Below are 26,580 nucleotides of genomic sequence, written 5' to 3' on the forward strand. Positions count from 1 at the left end.
CAAGGCACCCAGCTGCAGCCAGTTCCCAGACCTCAAACCTTCCTGTGACCTCATGGGAAGCCCAGGGGTTCTCAGACGTGTTAACAGCCCAGTGGCACCTTCCCCTATGTCATTCCCACAGTGACCACAGATTGTGGCTGGAGTCGGGGAGGAGGTCCCTTTCTGCTTGGGGCCCCCTGGAGGCTGTGTGTGCATCGCCACCATCTCTCCTGTGCCAGGCAGGGTCCTTCAAGGATGTCCTAAACACCTAGAAGTCATCCCAGGGGGTGAGCAATCCTTTCCATTTGGATGTCCACCACTGCATTTAAAAAAAAAAATTCATAATCCAACACATTCTTTTTTACAAAATTAATTTATTTTTGGCTGTGCTGGGTCTTTGTTGCTGCACGCGGGCTTCCTCTGGCTGTGTTGAGCAGTGCCACTCTCCAGTTGTGATGTGCAGGCTTCTTACTGCAGTGGCTTCTCTTATTTGCAGCACAAGCTCTATGTGCATGGGCTTCAGTTATTGTGGTTTGTAGGTCCTAGACGGTGGGGGCCTAGTTGCTCTGTCATACGTGGAATCTTCCTGGATCAGGGATGGAACTCGTGTCCCCTGAATTGGCAGGCAGGATTCGTATCCATTGGGCCACCAGAGAAGTCCTGCCACCACTGTATTGTCTGTACTGGTGAAGCCTTTTGTCTCTGAACCAACTCTGGGGGTTCCCACTGTCTTTCCTGTTCTTGTGGTGGAAGATGCCCCTGTTCTTTTGGAGACTTGATCTTTCCTGCAAACAAAACCCTGAGAGGGACATCGACTAGTTTCCATCTGTGCCCTCCTTTCCTCTATCACTTGAATCTGTAGAATTCCATGGTTTATTTGTTCACAGTTGGGGATGGAGCTTGGGAGGGGGGACAAGTTAGTATGGAATCCAACTGCTAGGGGACCGATACTGGGTCCATCTCTTACTAGTTTGTATGTGAACCAAACTCTCTGAGCCTCATTTTCTTGTCAGTCAAATGCAAATAAGACTAGTGCTCATCTCTCAGGACCCCTGGCACAATGCCTGTACTGCTTTTGAGATGGTGCCGGGCACAGTAAACGAGCAGCCAATGTTAGCCAATGTAAGTAACATGGAAATCCCATAGCATGTGCTATGGCCTCTCAGCCAGACTGAGGTGGGGCTTTCTCATTCTCTAACCCAGGAAAGGACATTAACCTGTGCAAGGAAGTGTTTGGTCTTGAACCAGCCCCAGATTTAGGTGAATGTGAACCTGGCCTCTGCTATGTTCCCAGTTTCCTCTTTATGTACCTGGGGAGGAGACAAGGAAACACAAAGAGGGCAGTAAGCAGGTGTCTGTGGGTTCGTGCCAAGTGCCTACCAAGCTCTTTGCAGCCTCTGTCTCATCCACTCCTCGTGACAACCCAGTGAAGTGGCTATTACTCTGTTTTTATAGAGAAACAAAAAGGTAAGATGAATCATCACATCAGAGAGAAGAAGAAAATTCCCAAGGCCACGTAACTGCTGCTGCTGCTGGTGGTAGTGATGATGTAGCTGACATTTAAGCTTCTACCATGTGCCTGGCAGTCTTCCCCAGTGGCTCAGTGATAAAGAATCTGCCTGCCAATGCAGGAGACGCAGGTTCGATTCCTGGGTCTGGAAGATCCCCTCAGAGAAGGAAATGGCAACCCACTCAGTATTCTTGCCTGGAAAATTCCACGGGCAGAGGAGCCTGGCAGGCTACAGTCCATGGAGTCACAAAGAATTGGACACGACTGAGCCACTAAGCATGCCTGCTTGAATGTGCCTGGCACTCTTTTAAGCAGACCACATACATCAACTAATTTAAGCTCAACAATCTGCGTAAATACTATTTTTATTCCTGTTTCACAAATGAGGACTTCAAAACACAGAAAGATTCAATAACTTGATCAAAAATACACGCTGATAAGTGACACATTTAGGACTTGGATCCAGAGTGTCTTGACCAGACTTCAGCAAACGTTTTCTCTCAAAGGCCAGGTATGAAGTATCTTAGGTTTTGTAAGCTCTGTAGTTTCTGTCATAAATATTCAATGCTGTTCATTGTAGTACGGAAGTGTTCATAGACTGTTTAAGCAAATGAACATGACAGTTGTTCCAACAAAACAAATAGTGGGCCCATCTTAGCCCATAGGTCAAAGTTTGTCCACCTATGGTCTTAACTGTTACATCAAGAGAATGAAGAGTCAAAGGCATCAATACAGAGTAAAGTAAGAAAGAGAAAAATGAATGTCATATATTAACACATATGTATGGAATCTAGAAAAATGGTACAGATGAACCTATTTGCAGGGCAGGACTAGAAACACAGATGAAGAGAACAGTTTTGTGGACATAATAAGAGAAAGAGAGGGTGAGATAAATTGAGAGAGTAGGATTGACATATATACACTGAAGTGAAAAGTGAAAGTGTTGGTCACTCAGTCATATCTGATTCCTTGCGACCCTATGGACTGTAGCTCACCAGGTTCCTCTGTCCATGGGACTCTTTAGACAAGAATACTGGGGTGGGTTGCCATTTCCTCCTCCAGGGGATCTTCCCGATCCTGGGATTGAACCTTGGCTTTCTGAATTGCAGGCAGTTTCTTTACCATCTGAGCCACCAGGGAAGCACCTCTATACACTACCATGTGTAAAACAAATAGCTAGTGGGAGGCTGCTGTATAGCACAGGGAACTCAGCTCAATGCTCTGTGATGACCTAGAGGGATGGGATAGAAGAGTGGGAGGGAGGTTCAAGAGGGAGGAGATATATGTATACGTGTAGCTGATTCACATTGTTGTATAGCAGAAACTAACACACAATTTAAAGCAATTATATTCCAAAAAAAAGTTTTTAAAAAATCTCTGAGGAATAAAATCATAATTGTGAACAAAATGTTAGGCAATTGTCTGGCTTTTTCTACATGATACAGTGTGTAATTTACTCAATGTCAATGCAGCATCATTTATCGAAGGTGTTAAGTGTCTAGAATATGCCAATGAAGAAAATAGAAAACATCTTCCTTTGAGTTTGTTTTCCAACAGGACTGGCAGGGGAGCCGATAAGTAGTACACCCAAATTATTCAATGTGCTTACAAGTGGTGAGTGCTGTGCAAAGAAATGGAGCATGGAAAGGGGAATTGGAAGTAGCAGAGAGCAGTTTAGGGTGGTGAGTGTAAGTCTTGTTCAGAAGGTGACAGTTTAGCAAAGACTTTAAAGAGTAAAAGAGTGAGCCATGCTGATGTCTTGGATAAGAGCTTTCCATGCTGAGAGAATGGCCAGTGCAAAGGCCCCGAGGTAGGGACATGCTTCACTTGTTCAAGAAAGAGCAAGAGGTTCATGTGCCTTGAATGTACTGCATGGAGTGGTGAAAGGATGAGGTCAAGAGTTAAAGAGGGCCTGATTTCGTGGGGCTTTGAAAACATGGCCAAGTCTTTTCTTTTACTCTTAGAGACTCTGGGAGCAGATGGGCTGTGATCTGACTCAGACTATGAAAAGATCACTCTGACTGCTGTGTTGTGTTTTGGAGTCAATAGCTTTGGATTCAGGTTTCCTGGGCTTGATTCTAACTCTAATATTAATTATAGGTCCAGGGCTCCAAAATCACTGCAGATGGTGACTGTAGCCATGAAATTAAAAGACGCTTACTCCTTGGAAGAAAAGTTATGACCAACCTAGATAGCATATTCAAAAGCAGAGACATTACTTTGCCAACAAAGGTCTGTCTAGTCAAGGCTATGGTTTTTCCAGTGGTCATGTATGGATGTGAGAGTTGGACTGTGAAGAAAGCTGAGCACTGAAGAATTGATGCTTTTGAACTGTGGTGCTGGAGAAGACTCTTGAAGGTCCCTTGGACTTCAAGGAGATCCAACCAGTCCATTCTGAAGGAAATCAGCCCTGGGATTTCTTTGGAAGGAATGATGCTAAAGCTGAAACTCCAGTACTTTGGCCACCTCATGCGAAGAGTTGACTCACTGGAAAAGACTCTTGATGCTGGGAGGGATTGGGGGCAAGAGGAGAAGGGGACGACAGAGGATGAGATGGCTGGATGGCATCACTGACTCGATGGACATTAGTCTGAGTGAACTCTGGGAGTTGGTGATGGACAGGGAGGCCTGGCATGCTGCAATTCATGGGGTCGCAGAGTCGGACACGACTGAGCGACTGAACTGAACTGAACTGATCAGGTGAAAGTTAATCTTTCTATTCTTGGCTTCCATGAATGAAGCATAATAATTATGGTATTAACTACCCAGGGCAGTTCTGACCACAAAATGAGAACATTCAGGCCAACCACTAAACATAGTTCTTGGGGAAAAAAAAACAAACAAGAAACAGTTATTGGGACATAGTGAACATCAAATGAATATTGGCTATTTTAATTATTGTTTAATTTATCTTACTAATAAAAATGACCATTTTGCTATAATAAGCTGTTTGTGAATGTGTTCTTACCTAGTAGTACAGGTGTGTACTCTGACACTGTTTGAATCCTCATCTCCCCATCAAGGACAGGATCTGCACTCACCTCCAGGGCACTGCCACTCAAAGGTGATGAGAAGTCTCCATTGGGAACATTACCCTTCTGCAGGCTGGAACAGCCTCTGGGCACCTCCATGGTCCATAAGATGTTATAGACAGATCCAAATGAACTTTTTGGCCAACCCAATATATTCTTTAGTCACTAAATCCAGTTCACACTCAAAGGAAAGAGAATTAAGCTCCACTTCTTAAAGGGTGAAGTATCAAAGAATCTGTGTATATATTTGAAAACCATGACACATGATGTGTGAATTTGGGGCAAAGGAACATTGTTTTATATAATGCCAGTTTAATTTTCAAAAAATCCAAAACATGACTTTCACACAAACATACAATGAGCATGTGTCAAAGATATATCATTATTAATAAATGAAGGAACTGGAAGGATTATAAAGCTGATTCAAAGGGTAAGTCAAGGAACAGAAACTTATATGATCAATCAGGAAAGAAATGGTGGAGTGGATTGGCTTAAATTAAAAAAAAAAAAAAAAACACCCTGCTTAATGAATTGTAAAGCAATACAACTGTACCCAGATCAAAGCAGTCAATTCTGAAGGAAATCATTCCTGAATATTCATTGGAAGGACTGATGCTGAAGCTGAATCTCCAATACTCTGGCCCGCTGATGCAAAGAACTGACTCATTGGAAAAGATGCTGGGAAAGTTTGAAGGCAGGAGGAAAAGGGGATGACAGAGGATGAGATGGTCAGATGGCATCACCAACTCGATGGACATGAGTTTGAGCAAGCTTTGGGAGTTGGTAATGGACAGGGAAGCCTGGCATGCTGCAGTCCGTGGGGTTGCAAAGAGCTGGACGTGACTGAGCAAGTGAACTAAACTGACAACTGATACCTTTTAGGACTATTTTTCTATCAGGCAGAAATTATTTGCAATTTATCAATCTTCTCGTAGTTCACACCTAACTTCACGGAGTCTGATAATCTAACCCATGGTAATTGATAAGTCAAACAAAGATGGACTTTCCCCAGAGAACTATGCAATTGTTGGTGGGACTGTTTGACAATGCTCCAGTACAACACCGAGAGCACATGCCATTATCATTGTGTTTTATTTTCAAGTTTGGAGAAGTTTTCTTAGCAGGGATTTGCTTTATATTTCTTTCTTTCATTTTCTTGGTTCATCCATTCATTGCCCCATCCTTTCACTCTGTATTGCCCCCTTGTTATACACAACCCTCTGGATGTTCAGCATCATGGGGGCGAGGAGAGGGGGACCACATACTGGCTTCATTCTTTATTAGCAGAAGGAGGAGGGAGCTTGCTGAAGCACCATGGCAGCGTCCTCTGGTCACACAGGTGCAATTCACTAGAGTCAGGGGATCACAGGGGGCAAACCAAGCAGTTGGCATTTTACCTTTTTAGGAGAAACAAAACCTTCTTCCCTATTACCACTTCTCAAATGAAAGCCTGTTTGCTTAAAGTCATTTTGCCTATTGGCCAACTCCTTCTGCAGTGTCTTTTTTTGTTTTGTTCTCTTTTGCAACTATTTGCATAAATAGTGTCTTTTCTATTTGGCCATAATAATTTTTACATAAGGATCTAATTTTCTGAAAGGTGTTTATCACAGTAGCAGCATTATGAGTGATGAATCATTTTTCTACCCTTTGAACCATGTGATATTTTATTTATTTTTTTTTTAACATTTTAGGACACTTTAGTCCATTCATCTGAAAACAATATTTTTTAAAAATATATGACTTAACAATAAATGGTTTTATGTGGTGCTCAAGACATAATTAAATTGTTATTATGCACTGACCCTTACCTTTCATTTAGATCCATTACACGGAGCATATGGAAGGATTAAAACTTCATGAAATGTCATACAATCACACATTATTTTATCAGTTATGTACTGAAGAAAGAGCAATAATAGATGGCCCAAGCTAGATTTTTTCAAGGGAAATAATCAGACACATAAGCAAAGATGTTGATACAAAGATGTTTGTCACTGAAAGATTTTCAATAACACATTATGATAACAACGGCTAATAATAATTGATTGCTGTAATTAAATGATGTTGCATAGAAATACTCTGCAGCTTTTCAATATTCTGATATCATTATGTCAGTCAGTGAAGTTGCTCAGTCGTGTCTGACTCTCTGCAATCCCATGGATTGTAGCCTAGCAGGCTCCTCCATCCATGGAATTTTCCAGGCGAGAGTACTGAAGTGGGTTGCCTTTTCCTTCTCCAGGGGATCTTCCCGATCCAGGGATCAAACCCACGTCTCCTGCATTGCAGGCAGACACTTTACCATATGAGCTACCAGGGAAGTATATCATTGTACTTGATATGAAAAGAGATTCTGCTATTTTGCTTCCGTGACTAAAGCGAGTTGAAAGTAGGGTAGGCGGCTCAGACGGTAAAGAATCCGTCTGCAATGCGAGAGACCTGGATTATTTCCCTGGGTTGCACAGATCCCCTGGAGGAGGGCATGGCAACCCACTCCAGAATTGTTGCCTGGAGAAACCCCATGGACAGAAGAGCCTGGCAAGCTACAGTCCATGGGGTCGCAAAGAGTCGAACAGGACAGAGAGACTAAACAGAGCATATCTGGGATGCAGTATGTGTAAAGTGATGGTTACAGGTATGTATGTGCAGAGGAAAAATTGTTCTTGGTTTGCTGATGATACACAAGCTGGAGACAAGAATTCTTTTTTTTTTTTTTTTTTTGTCAATCTGGATTTTCAGGTTTTTCTACAATGAATAATCTTAACAGTACCTAAGCACGCGGGGAGCTCCACCTCCAGCATTTTCCATAGTCTTGGCAAAGGCATACAGGAAAGAAGGAAGAAGGGAAGGAAAGGAGGGAGGAAACGAAAGAGGGAGAGAAGGAAGGAGGGCAGGGAGAAAGGAGGAAAGGGGGTTGTTCTAGCTCACTGCATGTTTCCCTTGGGTCTGGCAGGGCCAGATGTCTAGGAGCTCAGTGATCACAAAGGGCTGGAAAGCCCCTGGAAGTTCTTCAGAATTGCTCGAAGAAGAAGACTGTTTCTAAAACTTTCCTTCTCTGAGTGAGATAATGAGTGGCAGGTGTTTCTGGAAGCTTAAGGTGGTATGAAATCACTCTGGAAATCCTGCTCCTCCCGAGACTGAGGCAGTTTCAGGGGCCCCTCCCTAGGGATCATTAAAAGGGCTGAGGCAACCTTGGAGGAGCAGGCAGACAGCACGGGCTCCGTCAGGAGAAAGGAGAATTCCAAGGTGTCCTCTGGGGAACTGAGCCTCGCCTCTCCTGACCCCAGACCTAGAATTCCCCTGCTCCTTGGGGGTTCTTCCCATGCCAGGGCAGAGGGTTGAGGGGGGAGGTGGGGAGGGCTCAGGGGGCCCAGGTCCCCTGCAGCTCAGCCTCCATTTCCACCTGAGATTTTCTGTTATCTCAAAATAGGAGAGTCTACACACCGGGAAGCTCAAGATGGTCCTGAGCGGGGCGCTGTGCTTCCGGTGAGTATCTGAGCCCCTGACTGATTCGTGTCCAGTGGGAAGGGGCGCAGTTCCAGGTAGACCTGTTGTCCAGTCTTTCCACTGAGGGGATGCTCAGGATTGCCTACAGTGGGGGTGGCTGGAAAGGTGTGAACAGGCACCTACCTCTTGCCTTTAGACCATCTCTTCCAGCCTCTCCAGACTGGGGCAGGCTTCCCTCTTGGGGGTTACCTGATGAGAAAAGAGCTGTGGCCTCGTCCATCATAATGAGAAAGGCAGTTAGGAGCTTGGATCCCTACTGTTACCTACCATCCCCGCCCTCCAATGTGGTGAAGTGAAGTCGATTCAGGCATTACTTCCTTACTGCCCTTTGGGACAAAATAGCTTTAGCAAAACTCTTCTGTCAGTCTGTCTGTCCACTGGCCTATGCTGAGTCAGGCGCTCCACTCTGGACTTGGAACAGTGAATGAAAAGACTCCTGCTCTCACTGAGCTCAGGGTCTAGTATAGCTTGCCCCCCAAGAGAAGCCAGTCTTATGAGTGGCTTTATATAGTGGTGCTCTTCAGTCAAGGAAATGTGGAAAATAGGTTTTCTAGGTCCCCTTTCGAAGAGGACTGTAGCACAACTCAGCATATTAGTTACTTTGAAGTAGAGATTTCTTTGTGTTTAGCCAACATTTAGCCAATTTGTATATAGCATACATTTTTTTCCCCATATGACATCTGGAAGAACCCCCTTCAGAATACATCTTTCACCTCACAGGATGTCAGAAAATCAACTGAGATTGTAAATGTGAATTAAATTTGAAAAACAAAATGAAAGAATTTTAAATGTAAAGAAATCCTTCACATAGTAGGGACTATATAGGCAAGTGGAAATATTAATAAATGCACCAAGCAGAAGAAGTAAAGGTAGAAGCTGATAAAGGCACATTTTAACCTTGAAAAGGCCTGAACAGCATCTATCCCATCTTCTTAGTTTAGCAATGAGGAGACTCATGCCCAGAGAGACTGAATCATTTGTCTATTGTGACGATGGTGGCAGAGCCAGGGTGAGAACCCAGGACTCTGACCCACAGTTTAGTTTCCTTTCCAACGTGGCACATCAAAGAGTCTGGTTAGTGTAGAAAAGATTGCAGAGGGTGAAGGAGAAAGTCCAGACTCAGATAGGAGGCTGTGGTGTTGTCCCGGTGATAGGTATGTGCCCCCAGGGGTGGGAGAGGAGGCTGTGCCATTACTTCCGGATCAGTGGGAAGAGAGGGCGATAGTGCCTGAGATTGGGGGAATCTCGAGAGATCAGGTGAGCTGGAGCAACCCGTCCCCTAACTGAGTGTCATCCTGTCCTGATATTTCAGAATGAAGGATGCAGCATTGAAGGTGCTTTACCTGCATGATAATCAGCTTCTAGCCGGAGGCCTACAAGCGGGGAAGGTCATTAAAGGTTGGTGGCCAAAACCTGACCCTACTTCCCTAGGTCTCTCTATATGCTCAGAGGGAGGGGTTCTGAAGAGGACTTAAAAACACTAGCACAAACCTACAGACCTGACACAGTAGATAGGGCATCAAAAAACCAGGCTCTGAGCAAGGACAAATGAACTACCACACTTTCCAGAATGGCGCCATGCACCAGAAGCCTCTATGTAGAGGTGGGATTCTTTTCCAAGATGGCTGTTTAGTCATTTCCTCGGTAGGTAGAGCTGCGTCCAACATCCCTTTTCCTGGTAGCCCTTGCTGAGGACAGCACTAACGCAGGCTGTCTAAATCTTTACTTCCATGTGAGAGGGGGTTTCTGCCTCTTTACTCTGGGTCCCCTTGGCTCTCTGAGGGTCCTTGGTCACTCAGAGTGGTGGGACTTAGAGGGGCAGGTGGCACCATCTGCCTTTGTGCTCACAGCATGACTGGGCCTGCTCACTAAGCAGCACACACCTGGAACACTCTTACCAGGTGTTAGGGCCAAGTAGAGCTCTCTATGAGGTTGTGTGTGTGTGTGTGTGAGAGAGAGAGAGAGAGAGAGAATGAGAGAGAGAGAGAGAGAGAGAGATGGAGGAATTATACAGAGAGGAACGAGACCTTTTTCTGATCTCAGGACTCTCACAGGAGGGTAGAAAGATGTCCAAATAACTCTAATTGGGAGTTTTATCAAGACAGGTTACAGAAAAGTCTGGAGGGTCAAGGGGCGTTGAAAGAGGTGATCAAATTTCTCTTGGGGTTTGGAGACTTGAAGTTTTTTTCTGGACAATGGAGTGGATGTGGGGGTGGAAGATAGTATCATCTTCAAGATCCTATGTGTCTTGACGTTCACTGGACCACCTTAGGAGACCACCCTTCCCTACATGACAGCTGCTATGAAGCTCCCCTTCTGCCCAACCGTGGGGGAGGGTGTCCGATACAGCCCACAGTTGGGGAGAGAGAGGAAGGGCAGTCAAGGTTCCCGCATCCCCTTCTTCCTCTAGGTGAGGAGATCAGCGTTGTCCCCAATCGGTCTCTGGATGCCAAGCTTTCTCCAGTCATCCTGGGCGTCCATGGTGGGAGCCAGTGCCTGTCGTGTGGGACAGGGCAGGAACCAACCCTGAAACTAGAGGTGGGTCCTGTCGGGGCACTCTCACCACTCTCTGGCTTCACTAAGTCAAAGATGCTGCTGCTGCTGCTGTGGCTGGGGCACCTCTCCCTTGCAGGATTCTGTTGATCATGGCTCTGCCTCCTTATGTTCCATTTGCTCCTGTCCCTCACCTGTCGTGCCCTCTGTCCGCAGCCAGTGAACATCATGGAGCTCTACCACAGTGCCGAGAAGTCTAAAAAATTCACCTTCTACCGGCGGGACACGGGGCTCACCTCCAGCTTTGAGTCGGCTGCCTACCCAGGCTGGTTTCTTTGTACAGTGCCTGAAGCTGACCAGCCTCTGCAGATCACCCAACTCCCGAAGGACACCAGCTGGGACAACCCCATCATCGACTTCTACTTCCAGCAATGTGACTAGGGCAACATGTCTCCAGGGCTCCCTGCAGGCCAGCTCTGGCAGGGGCTGGAGGTGTAGGAGGACACCCGTGGTGTCACTCTGCCTCTGCTCTCATGGCCCCCACTTTTGAGGGCTGGGCATACTGTCAGTCTTCCTGCCCTTGTTTCCCAGTTTGGGTAAATCCTTCTGAGATTTGGGGCCTTGTACAGTTTCTTCTCCTGCTGATTGGCACTACTGGTGTGAATCCTTGAAAAAGCCCCATGAAATAAACCTCTAATGAGTCAGGGTCAGGGGAGTGGTGGGAACCCTCCATGCTTTGTGATAAAGTACCTGGTAGCTGTTAGCCCCACAGGGCAGCACATCTCTGGTTGAGCCTATCAGGGCCACCAGCCGGCCACACGAGGTCCCCACTGTGCAGAAGAGGGAGAGTGTTCATAGAGTTGAGGACACAGACCCTGCCCCCTTCTCTTTAATTCAGCCACCATCATATGCTGCCTTTTCCCTCTCTACCTTCATGTTTCAGCCATGGATGGGAGAGGGTGGTGGTGTCTGAGGAAGTGGCTCCAACTCAGAAGACGGAAGATGGGCATGTCACATCTTTTGAAATCCAAGGCACGATTAAAACCCAAGATACTGATGTCTCTTTACATGGAAAGATGCTCATGACATATTGAGCGAGAAGAATGAGTTACAAAGTAGCATATCTTGGAATTGCAATTTAATGAAAAAAAAAAACCTATTTATGTATATTTCGGCATAGAAACAAAAGTCTGAAAGAGTTGACTTCCATTTTAGCAACGTCAGGATAATGCTATTACAGGTGATTTTTCTTTCCTTCTTTTTATTTATCTGTATTTTCTAATTGTTCTACAATGAAGCTGGAGTGACTGATGATCCCCAGTCGCTTGGTATTCATGCCCCACCCCTGTGCTCCCTCCCACACTGGACCACAGTTGTTTCCATGACCAATAGAACACAATGGAAGTGATGTTATGCGGTTTGTGAGATTAAGTTATAAAAGACACTGTGGCTTCTATCTTGGTCTGCTTCTTTGTTCACCTGCTCTGGGGGAAGCCACCCACTATGTGTGAGCAGCCCTATAAGGAGGCCCAGTGGTGGAAAATAAAGGCTCCTGACAACGGCCACACAAGTGACCTTGACAGTAGCTCAGCCTCCAGCCCACCTAGGCCTTCAAGTGATGCACCTCTGAGTGACTGTAACCTAGTGAGAGGCTGAAGCAGAGTCACCCAGCTAAGCTCAGCCCAGTCCTTAGGAACTCTGAGAACATAAGTGTTCCTGCTTTATGTTGTTGAGGTTTCGGGTCAAGTCACTTGTTACCCAGCAATACATGACTAGTATGGAGGGGAAGAGAAATAAATCATTTACTTTATTATGATTGCAATTTTCTCCAGTGCTTTTACTGTCCTGCTCAAAATGAACACCATCCCTTTATTTCCCCAAATATGAAACTTAAAAAGCTGACCAGGGACGTCCCTCATGGTCCAGTGGTTAAGAATCTGCTTTGCAAGGCAGGGGACATGGGTTCGATCCCGGGTTGGAGAACTAAGATCCCACATGATGCAGAGAAACTAAGCCCCAGTGCCACAACTACCGGAGCCCAAGTGACACAACTAGAGAGTCTGTGTACTGCAATGGAAGATTCCACGTGACATAACAAAATCCCGAGTGTGGCAACTAAGACCCGACACAGCCGAGTAAAATAAATATATTGTTTTAAAAGCTGACCAGACTCAATTGGTTGAATATTCTGTTTCCACAAGATTTAGATCTTTCTCAACTACCTTTGCACCTTCAGACATATGGCCCAGAGGCTGTGACTCCAGGGTCTCTGCCTAAACCGTGGGGAATCATAGCAGAAGCCAGAGGAGGGGTCCAAATGGTAGTTCCATGTGTCCCCTCTGCACCTTGCCAGTCAGACCAGCCTGGCAGGTTCAGCTGCCACTGAAGGATCAGCAAGGGAGAGGCCAGGCCGGAGGGTCTGGCTCCAGGGACCTCAGCAGCTCCAGCCCAGAAGCAGCATAAGGTCTCAGGCAGCAGACAGCAAGGCCACAGGCCCCTCAGGGCTGCTGAGAACAGACTTGGTTCACACTGTCTGCCCACACACACAGAAAAGGTCTCATATCGTCACCTCCTCCCAGGAGCCCTTGCTGAGTTGAGAGCCGTGGTCATCAGCTCTGACAGTGCTTTGTGCTCACCTGTATGCTAACTCCCACTCCTTGTAATAAGCTGACCTGGGATCTGAGGCCCCTGAGATCACCTCAAGGTAAAGTCTGTCCCAGCTTGTTTCCAAGCACCTTGTGTAATGTTTGGCAAATTATTGGAATCCAGAGAGTGTCAAATGTGGAGACTATTCCTCCACCCAGAATATTCTTTCACCCTCTTCTGCCTGTCAAAATGGACCCACCCTGCAGGGAACAGCTGAAATTCTTCCTCATTCTTCAAGCTTTTTCCAGCTTCAAATGTGATTGCTGTATCACTTGTAGGCTGATAGAATTCAAAAGGGCTTTAGCAGGGATGAGCTGACAGGAGTAGTTGAAAGAGGAGGAATTATATAAAGGGCTAAAGCCCTTTCAATTCTAGGAATTTATCTTTCTACTCAAGGAGGTTCTCCCCTCTATTGTTTTCAGTATTCCCTGGGCTCAGAGATTAGAGAGTCTGGTCTTTTCAAGTGTTTATGACTTAGCTCCCCAGTCAGACTGTAAAGCTACTTAATAACAGGGACCATGTCTTACATGTTTCTGTTACAGGTCTTGTTAATGCTCAGTGAGCACTCATTGGTTGCCTGGTATAATACTCCGTGCTTTGACCTTTTCCATTGAGGGGACAAGAGTTTGGGAGAAGGGGTGAAGAATGACTATTGGCCTTAGGAAACAGAAATCTGTTTCCACCTCTGCCCATATTTTTTCATTGCTCACTCTGCAGACATCTGGGTATAGGACTGACCTCTCCCTTGTCCTCATCAAGCCCTTTATGAAACTTTGCAAATGACCCATGAAGGAGAATTACAATAAAGCAGTTTGTCCCCAGAGAATACCGTGCCTAAGTATCTCTGCCCCTTGTAAGTGGGTGGATAGATGGGTAGATATTCTGATTGGTGGATGGATGGGTAGATGGATGGATGGATGGTGGATGGGAAGATGTACTGATGGATGGGTGAATAGGTAGATGAACTGATGGATTGATGGATAGATGGATGGATGGACAGATGAGTGGCTAGATGGACTGAATTAAGCAGTATCAATCAGAGGCCCAGGTGTTCTTCACCCCTGCCCTGCTTACACTGTGTCATATACCCTTGTAGTCTAGGGCACAGGGCACCTGCTCAATCCCAGGATAAATCTAAGGTCAATGTCTTCTGACTGCAGTAGATTTCTTTAGACATTCATCTCATCAAGCTGGTACCAATTAATAGAGCCTGTTGAAAAACAAAGATGTCCCTTTCATCTTCCCCAACAGGGGCTATTCACAATATCATCAACTCCCATTCTCACATTGCCTTGATGGCCACAGCCTGGCTACGGACAAAAATTTGTCTTTAGGCCCTTCAGACACACTCACTCTTGCCTCTTCTGCCTCCCTAAGTCTAGATGGAGCCCCATGGGAACCAAAGGGAAGGTGATATGAAGATGTCTGACCCCAGCATCATTTATCTGGCTGCCAAAACCACCAATCAATGACAGTAGCTTTGAGTAGGGTCCCAGCACTTGGCTTCTGCGAAGGCTTTATGGGTGACTCTCTCCCCTTTAACAAACATTCATTAATGTTCCCACCTTCTTATTAGCTAGACTGTGCCAAAGACCTTGTAAAATCCCAATGCCTTTCTTCCCCATCCTGGAGCCAATTATAAACATTGCTATAGGCTGACCCATCCTGATCAGGCAATATAAACTCAGTGTAGACAGCCTGGAGAAATCAGTTGGAGGTTCCAGGCACCCAGGATCTGCAGGTCAGTGGTGGAAGGCAGTGTTCTCTCTTTTTCTCTTTTCTTATCCCTCTATCAATAACTCTGATTGGCAACCTCCCTTTAATTCCTCCTGGCAAGCTCTCTAGTTAGCAAGGTATCCCCTACATAGATATCATAGGATGCTAAATAAGTCTAGGGACACATAAAAGAATTTGAGGAGAAGGTATAGCTAAGTCATGTCAAAGTTTTTAAAGGTTTAGGATGACAGATTTTAAATAAATTTTAAAATACTTCTAGATTTATTTGGCTGCATTGGATTTTTTGTTGCAGCACGCAGGATCTTTTGTTGTGGCACATGGACTCTGTAGTTGTGGCTCAAGTGATTAGTTGCTCTGCACTTTGTGGGATCTTGGTTCCCTGATTGGGATCAAACCCATGTCCCCTGCATTTCAAGGCAGATTGTTAATCACTGAACCACCAGGAAAGTCCTCAAGGAGCACGGATTTTAGAAAGTAATTTCAGAAGAAATCATTTAGGCCAGTGGTACCCAGCAATGTTTGATGAAGCCTGATTTTCTTTAGGGATGCCCCAGTGCCTTTGGAGGGGGGAGGCAGTGTAATTAATATATTTTTTTTAATTTTTAAAAATTAAAAAAATTAAATTTTATTGTTGATTTACAGGCTTGCCTGGTGGCTTAGCAGGTAAAGAATCTACCTGCAATGCAGGAGACATGGGTTTGATCCCTGGGTCATGAAGATCCCCTGGAGGAGGGCATGGCAACCTACTCTGGTATTCTTGCCTGGGAAATTCCGTGGACAGAGGAACCTGGCAGGCTACAGTCCACAGGGTCGCAAAAGAGTCAGACACGACTAAAGTGACTGAGTATGTGTGCATGAATGCATAGTTGGTTTACACTGTGTTAGTTTTTGCTAAGGAGCAAAATGAATCAGTTATATATGTTTGCACGCATGAATGCATGCTGAGTGGCTTCAGTTGTGTCCGACTCTGTGACCCTATGGAGAGCAGCCCACCAGGCTCCTGTGTCCACAGGATTCTCTAGGCAAGAATAGTGGAGTGGGTTGCCATTTCCTTCTCCCACATTTCCCGAAGGAGGGGAAATTTCCCAGCCACCCGAGACCAGGCCCTGGCCTCGCCAGCCAGTCAGCACCTTGTACAAATGACTGAGACCTGTTTCATAAGACATTTCTTTCAACTCAGGAGGCACCAAAGAATTGGGGTCAGCAGCTTGGCATGCTGAGAGAAACATCAGGTTCCCCCTATCTCTGAGAGGTAGCCAGGGAGGTAAGGGCCAAGGTAGAGTCCATTCTTTACTGGCATCTACACAGACACGTCCTTGTTATTTAGAACAATCAAAGTTTCCAGTGTAAAAACCTGTGGGCTTATTGCATCTACCCCCTGATGGTTTATCTTTTTCTTTCCATCAGACCTGCCATGAGGGCATGGTTTGTTAATTAATTTGTTTATTTCCAGGGATCTCAGACTCACAGATCCTTCTAGGCATACAGAGAGACTATTAACACAGTGAAAGTGAAAGTTGTTCAGTCTTGTCCGACTTTTTGCGACTCCATGGACTGTAACCCACCAGGCTCCTCTGTCCATGGGATTCTCCAGGCAGGAATACTGGAGTGGGTAGCCATTCCCTTAGTTGTTTAGTTGCTCAGTCATGTCCATCTCCTTGAGACTCCAATAGACTTAGCCCACCAGCCTTCTCTGTGCATAGAATTTCCCAGGCAAGAATACTGGAGTGGGTTGCCATTTCCTTCTCCAGATATACAAATATATCAACTCATTTTTCAGATTCTTTTCCCATTTAGGTCATTACAGAATATTGTGTAGAGTTCCCTGTGCTATACAATAGGGTCTTATTAGTTATCTATTTTATATAGAGTAGAGTGTTTGGTTACCAAGGGGAAAGGTGTAGTGAGGGATAAATTGGGAAGTTGAGATTGACATACACCCAGTACCTACTTCAGTGGTCAATGCTTACTGGGTTCCCATATCTCCATTTCTCTATGATTCTGCTAAGCAGGTACCTTTTATCCATTTAATTTTCCTTAGATTCCCATGAAAACTTTTCTTTGAAACTTAAAATAGTTTTGAAAACTACTGATCTTGCCTGGCCTCTCATTCTAATGATAAGAAATTGGAGGCCTAGGGACAAAAAGGGACTTTCCAAGGTGGCAAAACAAACTTGTAGTAGAGTTAATTCTAGAACCAACCTTCCATTTGAATCTGCAGTATGTGTCCTACTTGTAAGCATGGATGTATCTCAGCTGGGGCAGGTGGAGAGAGCTACAAGCTTTGTTTTGTGGCCTAAAGAGCCTGTTCAATTTAATAAGGGAAATAAATGTCTACATATAAAACAATAAATAACGCAATGAAACTTAGTGGGAGTTCAGAGTAGGATTGCAATGGTAAAGAAAATAGTCTTTAAACAGTGAGTCATAGAATCACTGATAGTTTGATCTGGAAAGAATTTTAATAACCACATACTCTAATTCCATGATTTATAGATGCTGAAACTGAAGATTGGAGGTTAAGTGACATGACTTTGTAAGTCTGACCTGATAATTAACTTGGCAGAACTAGATACTCAACTATAGATAATACTAATGGTATTATAATTATGGTATATTATTATCTATCTTGAATTCACAAGATAACATCCTAAGCACTTTTCTTTCATATCCCATGGAGCTACAATCCATCCATTTCCACAGGTGCAATGATCATCTTTCTTTGATGCCTCCCAAGCCCAGATTGATCATCCTCTATAATTATCCATCTATAATTATCTATATCCATGTCCAGTGACCTTAATGCCAAAAGATCTGAATGGACAGCAATTAGATGGGATGACTTTGGAGGTAGGGAAATCAAAGATAACTTTGAAAATACCTATGAGGAAAATAAGAAAGAAGTCTCATTACCTGGGAGGTGGTTTAGTGTCCACGGAGAAGTGAATACACCTAGAAAAGTGTATCATACAGTGGGAAACCACTGTAGACTGGAGTGGGGTGGGGGTGTGATGAGAGCAGATACAAGTCCAGAAATCTCAGATAGGTTGGGCTGTACTGAAGTTGGAGAAACCAGGAATATAGGCACAATTCTAATGGCTATGAAGAAAACAAAGGTTATATTTTAAAGATATAATTTATTGGAACTTGTTGATAAATCTGTCATAGAGTCAAAAAGGTAGGAGAAATTGTCAACAGTTCTCAGGTTTTGGTCTCACTGTCTAGGGGAATATTATGGCAGCAAGAGAAATGATCCTGGGAGGGATGAACGGACTTGGAGGAGGAAAAGATGAATTTGACCTTGGATGCATTTGGTTGAGAATGATGGCAGGATATCCAGAGGGTGGTATCCTGGAGGCTGCTGGAGATAAAGGATGATCAATCTGGGCTTGGGAGGCATCAGAGAAAGATAATCATTACACCTGTGGAAATGGATGGATTGTAGCTCCATGGAACATGAAAGGAAAGTGCTTAGGATGTTAGCTCATGAATTCAAGGTTTAGGGATGACCCCCACAAAAAAGGAAGAATCCATAATGGACCTGAGAAGCAGAGAATGGAGAGGTGTGAATCAATATCAAGGGATCCAAGGGAGGCAGTTGCCAAAGATCTGACAAATCAAAAAAATCATTGGATTTGACTCTACAGAAGTTAATATTGGTCTTGAAGAGAACAGATTCGATGGAGACAATGTGTAGGAGGATGAAGGAGAGGGTGGGATCAATGTGAGTGTGATGTGCAAAAGAGCTTAAGGAAGCCCAGGGATATTTTTTGGTGATATTGGGTCCAGGACAGGTGAATTGATGAGAACTGAGATAGCCAAAGATGGTGTCCAGAGAGGGCTATAGCCTAATGTCCAATGAAAGGTCACTTGGAGACAATTGGGAAGGGAAAGCTTTGGGGAGTATGTGGTACTTTGGGAAGAACTATGGCAGGTGCTCCACACCAGGAACCCAGGCTCTCTGATGAACTGGAAGCCGGCTTCTCATTCCTACTCACTTCTCTACATCATAATCTATACCAAGACCCCAGGCAGGGATTCCTGATTTGGGGGTCTTTAGGAGAGAAACAGGTTTGAGGCCAGACCAGGAAAAGAGGCTTCTAGAGTCCCAGAGATCCTGCTGGACTGGACCATTCTTGACTTTCTGTTGGCTCTGAGTTGACATTGACCAAGACGGGGAGTCATCAGCCTGTCTGGCCTGACGCTTGGCACTCTACTTGATCTGCCCCAGCCAGCCCTTGGCACAGCACCAGGCTGCCCATATTTCTGCTGCTCCAACCAAAGTTTCTCCAGTAGTTTGGCTGAGAGTGAGTATCAAGGCCATGCTGCTGTCAGCCTATAAGGGCTGGGGGATCATCTGTCCTTTGACACTTAAAGTGTCATCCAGCATTAATACCATTTGGTTGCATGTTTGAAATGCAGAGTTTTAGGTCACCCCAGACCTAGGGAATCAGAATCTATATTTTAACAAAAGCTGCAGATGATTTATATGTTCATTCAAGATTGAGAAGAACTGAACTCGTGTACCATTTCCCCAGCCCAGTTGATCATTAAGTCACTTGAGGAAACTTTAGTCCAGGAAACAGTACTTCTCAGGAGTCCTCCAAGTGATTCAATGCACAGGCACATTCTGGAAAACTAATGACTTGGATTAAACACTTCATTTTTAAAAAAACTGAAACTTAGCATATACTTCCCCCATTCCAGTATTCTTGCCTTGAGAATTCCATGGACAGAGGAGACTGACGGGCTACAGTCCATGGGGTTGCAAAGAGTCGGACATTACTGAGCGACTTTCATTCATTCACAAAGGAAATTCATATTCATATAAAGAAAAACGTTGAAATGCTAAAATAAATAAATAAAAATCACCCATAATCATGTCAGCAATAGATAAGTGCTGTAAAATATTGATCATCTTTGTTTCTATGTATGTGGGTAGATTTAAATGAAAACATAATGCACACAGTATTTATAACCTGCACTTTTCACTTGGTATTTTGAACATTCATATATCATAAAATGTTTTTCTATAACATTGTCTTTCATGTACACATACTTTCTTATTTACCATAATTTTTGTTGCTGTTGAGTTGCTAAATTGTGTCCGACTCTTTTTGACCCCATGGACTGTAGCCTGCCAGTCTCCTCTGTCCATGGGATTTCCCAAGCAAGAATACTGGAATGGGTTGCCATTTCCTTCACCAGGAGATTTTACCAACCCCGGGATTGAACCCATGTCTCCTGTATAGATTCTTTATCACTGAGCCTCCACTTTCTTATTTACCATTTTTACCAGTCACCTATTATGGGAAAATAGATTATTTCCAATTTCTTCCTATTATAAAATATGATGCCATGAACATCTTTATTATTAAATACTTGGGCAATTCATTATTTTTCCCTTAGAATATGGAAAATAGATGAAATTACAAAGTACACAGAATGCTTTAAGACCTTGATTCACATCACCAACATCTATCCAGAATTTGTACTCCTGTTGGTGTTCCATGATCCTTTGTCCTTACCAATGCTCAAACTCTCACTGCAAAGCTGAGAGAGAGGAAATGACCTGTTCAAGGTGATCAAGTGGTAGGTCCTGTACTAAAAGGCACCTTGACTACAGCCATCCTTCTAACATCCAGGCCAGGAGCTCAGGGAGGTTGAGATGGTTGGAAGTCCTGCCATCTGCAGGACTTCCATCTTGTAGATTCCCAAAATGTTGCTCAGGATCACCCTCTCCCTCTCTGAGCCCTGCTTCTTCATTTCTACCTTTTGCCCATTTCCTCTACATTTCTCCTTTCTCTCCTCTTCTCTTCTCTTTCCCTTCTTCCTTGGTGAGAGAATCAGATTTATTCTTTAGCCTCAGCCCTAGCCATCCTTGTATTTACTTTTCTGGACTCTGCTCCAACTCCTCCCAGCCTCATGCCATGATTGGTTCTGGGTTTCTTTCTGTGCTGGATTTTAGAATGGCCTTTCTGAAAGTGATCATTTCAGGGAAAAACTCTAGGGATAGATGATCCAACTGGCAGGAGTGGAGCTGTGTGAAGCTCTGTGGTCTGGGATCTGTATAGAGGTCACTGGCTTCAGTTTTTGGACCATTTCTTCCCCAGAACACAAGTCTGTGTCTCATGTGTGTGCTGTTTTCCATCTGGAATAGAGCGGGGGAGTTTGGATAACCTCTGGTAGGTCACAGTCTCAACAAAGCATCCCCCAGAACAATGCTCTCTACCTGCAGGGAGATCCTGCCCATCCCTGGTGCAGGCTGCAGGTTCTTCCTAGAAGTGCTGCCCAGAGGAAGTCAGGATGGTGTCTCTAAGGCCAGGCTGGGGAGTGGAACAGGGTCTAAGCCAAGTTCTTCCTCAAACTGTGATGCTGGAGCCCACCCACCCCCATCTAAGCCCTGGGGAATGTCTCTTGGCTGAACTCTTTGGGGGTACCTTCCATCCTGTTTCCCAGAGCTGGCCCCAGGGCACGGTCATGGCTCATACCCCTGCCAGCTCAGCTAGATGTGATCCTGCATGGCCTTAAAGGAAGGCGATTCAGAGGGCCTAGAACTGGCTGGACTGGGGGCACCTTGGTGAATTCTCAGAGGCCAGCAATAGACAAGTTCCTGGTGAGAACTTTTTGCCTTGTGATGGGGTGATTTGGGGCCCTTGGGGTATCTGTTCTCCAGCTCCACCACCTTCCCTTTTCTTTTCTTAAAATTTCAGCCATTCTTTTTTAAAATTTTTAATTGAATTATAGTTAATTTACAATACTGTGTTAGGTTCAGTTGCCCAGAAAGTGATTCAGTTATACATAGATAGATGGATAGATAGATAAATGGGTTTCCCCTGGTGGCGCAGTGGTAAAGAATCTGCCTGCTAAGCAGGAGACATGGATTTAATTCCTGAGTCAGGAAGATCCCCTGGAGGAGGAAATGGCAACCCACTTCAGTATTCTTGCCTGGGAAATCCCATGGACAGAGGGGCCTGGTGGACTACAGTTCATGGAGTCTCAAAGAGTCAGACAAGACTTAGTGAATAAATAGCAACAACAGCAGCAGTATATATGTACAATTCTCTATGCTATACACGAGGTCCTTATTAGTTATCTATTTGTATATCAGTTCAGTTCAGTCGCTCAGTCGTGTCCGACTCTTTGCGACCCTATGAATCGCAGCACGCCAGGCCTCCCTGTCCATCACCAACTCCAGGAGTTCACCCAGACTCATGTCCATCGAGTCAGTGATGCCATCCAGCCATCTCACCCTCTGTCGTCCCCTTCTCCTCCTGCCCCCAATCCCTCCCAGCATCAGAGTCTTTTCCAATGAGTCAACTCTTTGCATAAGGTGGCCAAAGTACTGGAGTTTCAGCTTCAGCATCATTCCTTCCAAAGAAATCCCAGGGCTGATCTCCTTCAGAATGCACTGGTTGGATCTCCTTGCAGTCCAAGGGACTCTAAAGAGTCTTCTCCAACACCACAGTTCAAAAGCCTCAATTCTTCGGCGCTCAGCCTTCTTCACAGTCCAACTCTCACATCCATACATGACCACAGGAAAAACCATAGGCTTGACTAGACGAATCTGTTGGCAAAGTAATGTCTCTGCTATTTGTATATAGTTGTGTGTATATTTTAATCCCCAACTCCTTATTTATGCCTCTCATTTCCCCTTTGGTAACCATAAGCTTGTTTTCTATGTTTGTGAATTTCTTTCTGTTTTGTAAATAAGTTCATTTGTGTTATTTTTAAGATTCCACAGATAAACAATATTTTATGATATTTGTCTTTCTCTGTCTGGCTTAGTATCATACTTCACTTGGTATGATAATCTCTAGGTCCATCCACGTTGCTGTAAATGTCATTATTTCATTCTTTTTTATGACAGGCTATGATTCCATTATGTATATGTACATCTTTTTTATCCATTCACACTCTGACAGCCCTTTTTTCCCCCCTCAGTGAGGACCCGTAAGCCTGCTTGCAAAAATGTGCTCCCTTCCCATGGCAAAATACTACATGTAAGTCTTCCTGGAGTCTACCTTTCCTAATCAGCGGTCTTGGAATGAGAGAGAAAGAAGAAAAGAAGGCTGAGTCAGAAGGATGAAGTTCCCTCTCACCCAGAAAGCTCAAGTGCCCCATAATTAAGGCACTTACCATAATCACAGAAGCTTTCTTCCCTGAGCTTCTGCAAGAAGCCAGCCATTCTACTGCCTTGCCTTCATCCTGAGAAATCTACAAGGGAGTGTTACTAAACCCATTTTATAGATTTGAAAACTGAGGCTCAAAAAGGTTATTAAGTACCTGATGTCACACAGGACTAGGACTCAGACTCACATTCTCTGTACTGCTTCAGCCTCCTCTCTCTAAAAGCTCAGAGATAATTTTGAATCTCAATGATAGCATTTCATATATTAACCTCTGTGGTTTTTACTCCCATTCTGGGCTTCTAACTCTTACTTTTTTCTCATTTGATATTTGAGTCTTTACTTTTCAGTTACCACTTTATTATCCGTGTTTTTTGTTGTAAACTATCATGAGCCCTTCAAGGAATGAGTTTGGGCATAATAAAAATAGAATAGGGTTAACACCTGGGACGCATTCCCTCAGCTTCTCCATGACGACTTTTTGTGACTGAGTCCCTCCCCATGGACTGTAGCCCACCAGGCTCCTCTGTCCATGGAATTCTCCAGGCAGGAATACTCGGAGTGGGTAGCCATTCCCTTCTTCAGGGGATCTTCTTGACTCAGGGATTGAACCAGGTATCTTGCATTGGTAGATAGGTCCTTTACCACTAACACCACCTGGGAACATTGTCTTCTCTGTGGCCCCATCCTCTCCTAGACGTGGGGGAATGGTCAGGGCCTCCAGGAAGTTACAGCATGGCTGAGAAGGCAAGACACATGTGCATGGAGCCTGAAAATGACAAAACAGGATGTCAGCTCTCTGGGGTCTCTAGCCTGGGTTCTGTCCCTGAACAGAATGTGGATGGCAGTTCCTGGTAGTTGAGGTTGGAGGGAGAAGGCCAGCTGCCAAAACGGGTTCTTTTCAGGTCTTCATTTTTACTATACAAGGGAACCTGCTTTAAACACATACAGTCATGAACTCAGGGTATTATAATGAGCTGTTACTGAGAAAGAAGAATCCCCTAGAAGTGGTGGTGTTGGCCCAGAGGTTCTGCCCTTGAAGGTAAGGACCATCCCCAGGCCTGAGAGCAACTGATAGCCATCTCTGAAACCAGCCAGCAATGGGTTAACCTTGTGGGCATGGCTTTGATCTGCACAGACTCACCATGGTTCCTTTTCAGCCTCCCTGCACGTGTTTGCACTCCCATACTGATCATTAGAACCACTGCCAACCCCACTGCCAGTCATCAGGGCCCTGCTCTGACTCTCTGCTGACTATCTGTATTTGGTACACCCAAAGCGGCCTACTCCAGCCCCCTGCCCCACCCCTTACATACTTGCATGCTGGAGGGCTGGAGGGTCAGGAAAACTCTGTACACCTCAGTGAGAAGACCCTGGCTCCCATCACTGCCCTGAGGGCCTGACAGGGGCCAAGTTTGGTAAAGACAGAGATGCAGTCTCTGAAAAATGCCCAGCCCCAGGAGAACTTTCCTATAGCCTATGGCTAACCTGGTCTCGACCTACTTTTGGATGGAGTAGCGTCCCTACTTCTCACCTGCAGGATGTTGGAGCAGTCTAAATGCAGGTTGGGAAAGAATTTCCAGACAGAGAGCATTCCAGAAGGGAGTGAGTTTATTAAGAACAAAGAGCAGAGATAAGGAGGACACTGCAAGTGCAATGGGCTGACCTCCTGACAGACCAGGGAAAGATAGTTTTTGTGAGTTAATAGCTGATTCTTATAGCCTCAGGACAAAGATAATCCCTGCTGGAAGGATGGCATTGGGTGATTGGTTGGGGTGTTATGGGATGTTTACTGGAGCAGGTGTCTTTGCTTAATTGGGAGTCAGGAAGCTTGTTAGCGATGATCAGGGGGGCTTTGGGGAATGGTTACAAAAGGGCTCAGTCAACTTTGCAGGTGATCTTGGTTCTAGGTTCCGCTTCTGTGACCGTGATGCAAGGCCTTGCACCTGTGGCCTAGGGCAGGACTCAACACAGAACTGCCAATGAGCAGGTCATTCAGAGCCTGTAGTGGAAGGGCTGTGGGGTCCGGGGTGTCTGAAGGGGGTGGACAATCAACATCGATTCCTGTTCCAGAATTAAGGATGCAGAGCAGAAGGCTCTGTACATGAGAGATGGCCAGTTCCTGGTGGGAGATCCCAATGCAGACAACTGTCATGCAGGTGAGCATCTGGGGCCTTCACCTCCTGGGACTCACACAAATTCCATCTGCCCCAGGCTCTCCTTCCCCTTCTGTCTCCAGTGACAGTGAGAATTGAGGCAGGGAGAGCTCTACCAGTAAGCGATCAGGGCCCTGATAGGAGTCCCAGCCTGCATGCAGGGGCTAGGTCAGCTGTGCCCTGGCCCAGTTCCTTCCTACCCAAGCTTCCTACCCAAGCTTCCTACCTGAGCTCTTAAGCTCGCTTAAGAGCTTGCAATCTGGGTTCCCCTCAACACCTGGCTCTCTTCTCTTATTCCCTCCCAGAGACCATCTGCATACTCCCCAACAGAGGCCTGGAACGCACCAAGTTCCCCATCTTCTTGGGAGTCCAGGGAGGTAGCCGTTGCCTGGCATGTGTGGAGACAGGGGAGGGGCCTTCCCTGCAGCTGGAGGTGAGCAATCGCACCCTGTGCTGGGGGCCCCTACAGACCTCCAGGGTGGTCTGGCATCTCTCTGCCTGTCTGTGGTCCAGCAAGTTCCACACGTCCCTCTTGTTTGGATTTCTACCATCTCTCTCTGCACCCAGTGCCCAGATCCTTCCCTCTAGAACCTGCAGAGGGAATTTCCCTAGCGAAAGACTCACCTTTTGGTTCCCTCTTTGGCCAAGACCCAGAAGCCTCGAGGGCTGACAGTCGGCTGTCCCATCCAGCCTCCTCTGCCTTGCCCCCACAGGATGTGAACATCGAGGACCTGTACAAGGGCGGAGAAGAGGCCACCTGCTTCACCTTCTTCCAGAGAAGCTCAGGCCCTGCTTTCAGGCTCGAGGCTGCTGCCTGGCCTGGCTGGTTCCTCTCTGGCTCCTCTGAACCCCAGCAGCCCCTGAGACTTACCAAGGAGAGTGAGCCCTCAGCCCGCACTGAATTCTACTTTGAACAGAGTCGGTAGGGAGGCAGGAAGCTGGGTTCTGGCCTGGTGCTCCCAAACCAAGCTCATCCTACTGAGGGTTGACCAGAATAATGGCCCCCTCAAAGAACGCCACATAATGATCTCCAGAACCTGTGGATATGTTACCTTGCCTGGCAAAAAAGGGACTTTGCAAATGTGATTAAGTGAAAGCTAATCCATCCTGGGTTATCCCAGTGGACCCTTCATGATTAATCATCAGGGTCCTCATATGAGGGAGGCAGGAGGGTGAGAGTCAGAAAGAGAATGGAAGATGCAACGCTGCTAACTTTGAAGACGGAGGAAGGGGCTGTGAGCCAATGAATACAGGTGGTTCCTAGAAGCTGGGAAAGGGCAGGGGATACATTCTCCCCTACAGCTTCTGGAAGAAACACAGCCCTGCCTACTTGATTTTAGTCCAGTGAAGCCCATTTCAGACTTCTGACCTCCAGAATTGTAAAATAATAAATG

General features: G+C 45.5%; 2 protein-coding genes across 2 annotated transcripts; both read left to right on the forward strand.

Moving 5' to 3' along the window:
• Positions 1–7,733: 7,733 nt before the first annotated feature.
• On the forward strand, positions 7,734–12,362 carry IL36RN (interleukin 36 receptor antagonist). The gene is made up of 5 exons (XM_019969664.2): positions 7,734–7,764; positions 7,949–8,004; positions 9,338–9,423; positions 10,436–10,563; positions 10,735–12,362. Exons 2-5 carry the CDS (start codon positions 7,976–7,978, stop codon positions 10,957–10,959), a joined length of 468 nt encoding a protein of 155 aa, XP_019825223.1. The 5' UTR covers positions 7,734–7,764; positions 7,949–7,975; the 3' UTR covers positions 10,960–12,362.
• Positions 12,363–22,872: 10,510 nt separating this feature from the next.
• On the forward strand, positions 22,873–26,112 carry IL1F10 (interleukin 1 family member 10). The gene is made up of 4 exons (XM_019969967.2): positions 22,873–22,904; positions 25,104–25,189; positions 25,492–25,619; positions 25,900–26,112. Exons 1-4 carry the CDS (start codon positions 22,873–22,875, stop codon positions 26,110–26,112), a joined length of 459 nt encoding a protein of 152 aa, XP_019825526.2.
• The last annotated feature ends 468 nt before the right edge of the window (positions 26,113–26,580 follow it).

Source organism: Bos indicus, chromosome 11 (genome assembly GCF_029378745.1).
Source record: "Bos indicus isolate NIAB-ARS_2022 breed Sahiwal x Tharparkar chromosome 11, NIAB-ARS_B.indTharparkar_mat_pri_1.0, whole genome shotgun sequence".
NCBI lineage: Eukaryota > Metazoa > Chordata > Mammalia > Artiodactyla > Bovidae > Bos > Bos indicus.